Source organism: Penaeus monodon, chromosome 34 (genome assembly GCF_015228065.2).
Source record: "Penaeus monodon isolate SGIC_2016 chromosome 34, NSTDA_Pmon_1, whole genome shotgun sequence".
NCBI classification, from domain to species: domain Eukaryota; kingdom Metazoa; phylum Arthropoda; class Malacostraca; order Decapoda; family Penaeidae; genus Penaeus; species Penaeus monodon.
The window spans coordinates 8,067,993-8,068,531 of NC_051419.1; the positions used below are offsets into that span (position 1 = coordinate 8,067,993).

General features: G+C 47.3%; 1 protein-coding gene across 1 annotated transcript in view; it reads right to left on the reverse strand.

The window, feature by feature from the left end:
- The window catches only part of LOC119594563 (cytochrome P450 2L1-like), a gene marked incomplete at its 5' end in the record, with an annotated part of 10,701 nt that overhangs the window by 2,910 nt on the left and 7,252 nt on the right, over window positions 1-539 (reverse strand). The window contains 1 exon segment of the mRNA XM_037943596.1: window positions 153-371. Coding sequence (XP_037799524.1) covers window positions 153-371 — 219 coding nt within the window.

Here is a 539-nt window from a genome sequence, read left to right on the forward strand (position 1 = left end):
GATTATCGATCTGATCTTACTCTCATTGTTCTTGTTATTATCATCCCTTGACCGTCTTCCTGAGTGGTGCCAATTACCTTCTAAAAAAAATCTCGTCTTTTAATCGGGTTCTTTATTATCTTAAGCATCAGAGCAAAATTCCGTTTTCTTACTCGCAACCATCAGCCAGATGACATTGAGGACCGCCACGTTGATGGACCAAGGCAGCGGAGCCGGCCGGCCCGCGTGCCTCGCGAAGTCCTCGACCAGACACACGGCCTCGCGCTGGATGGCCTCCTCCAGGCGGGTCTTGCCCATGCCCAGGTCCCGCAGGTGGCGGAGGGCAAACCGACGGTTGTTTTGCCAGAGCAGGCCATTGGTGTTGATAACGCCTTTTGGGATCAAGTGAAAGGGAAGGTAATTATTTCATGATTTTGTTCGTTCTTCGCCGTATTTCCATTAACATATATTTGATGCTTTTATTATCTAGGTCTCTTGTAACAGACGAGGAGTATTTTGTTTTCTCAACTTCTTTTCCCTTTCTTGCCCTTAACCCTTTA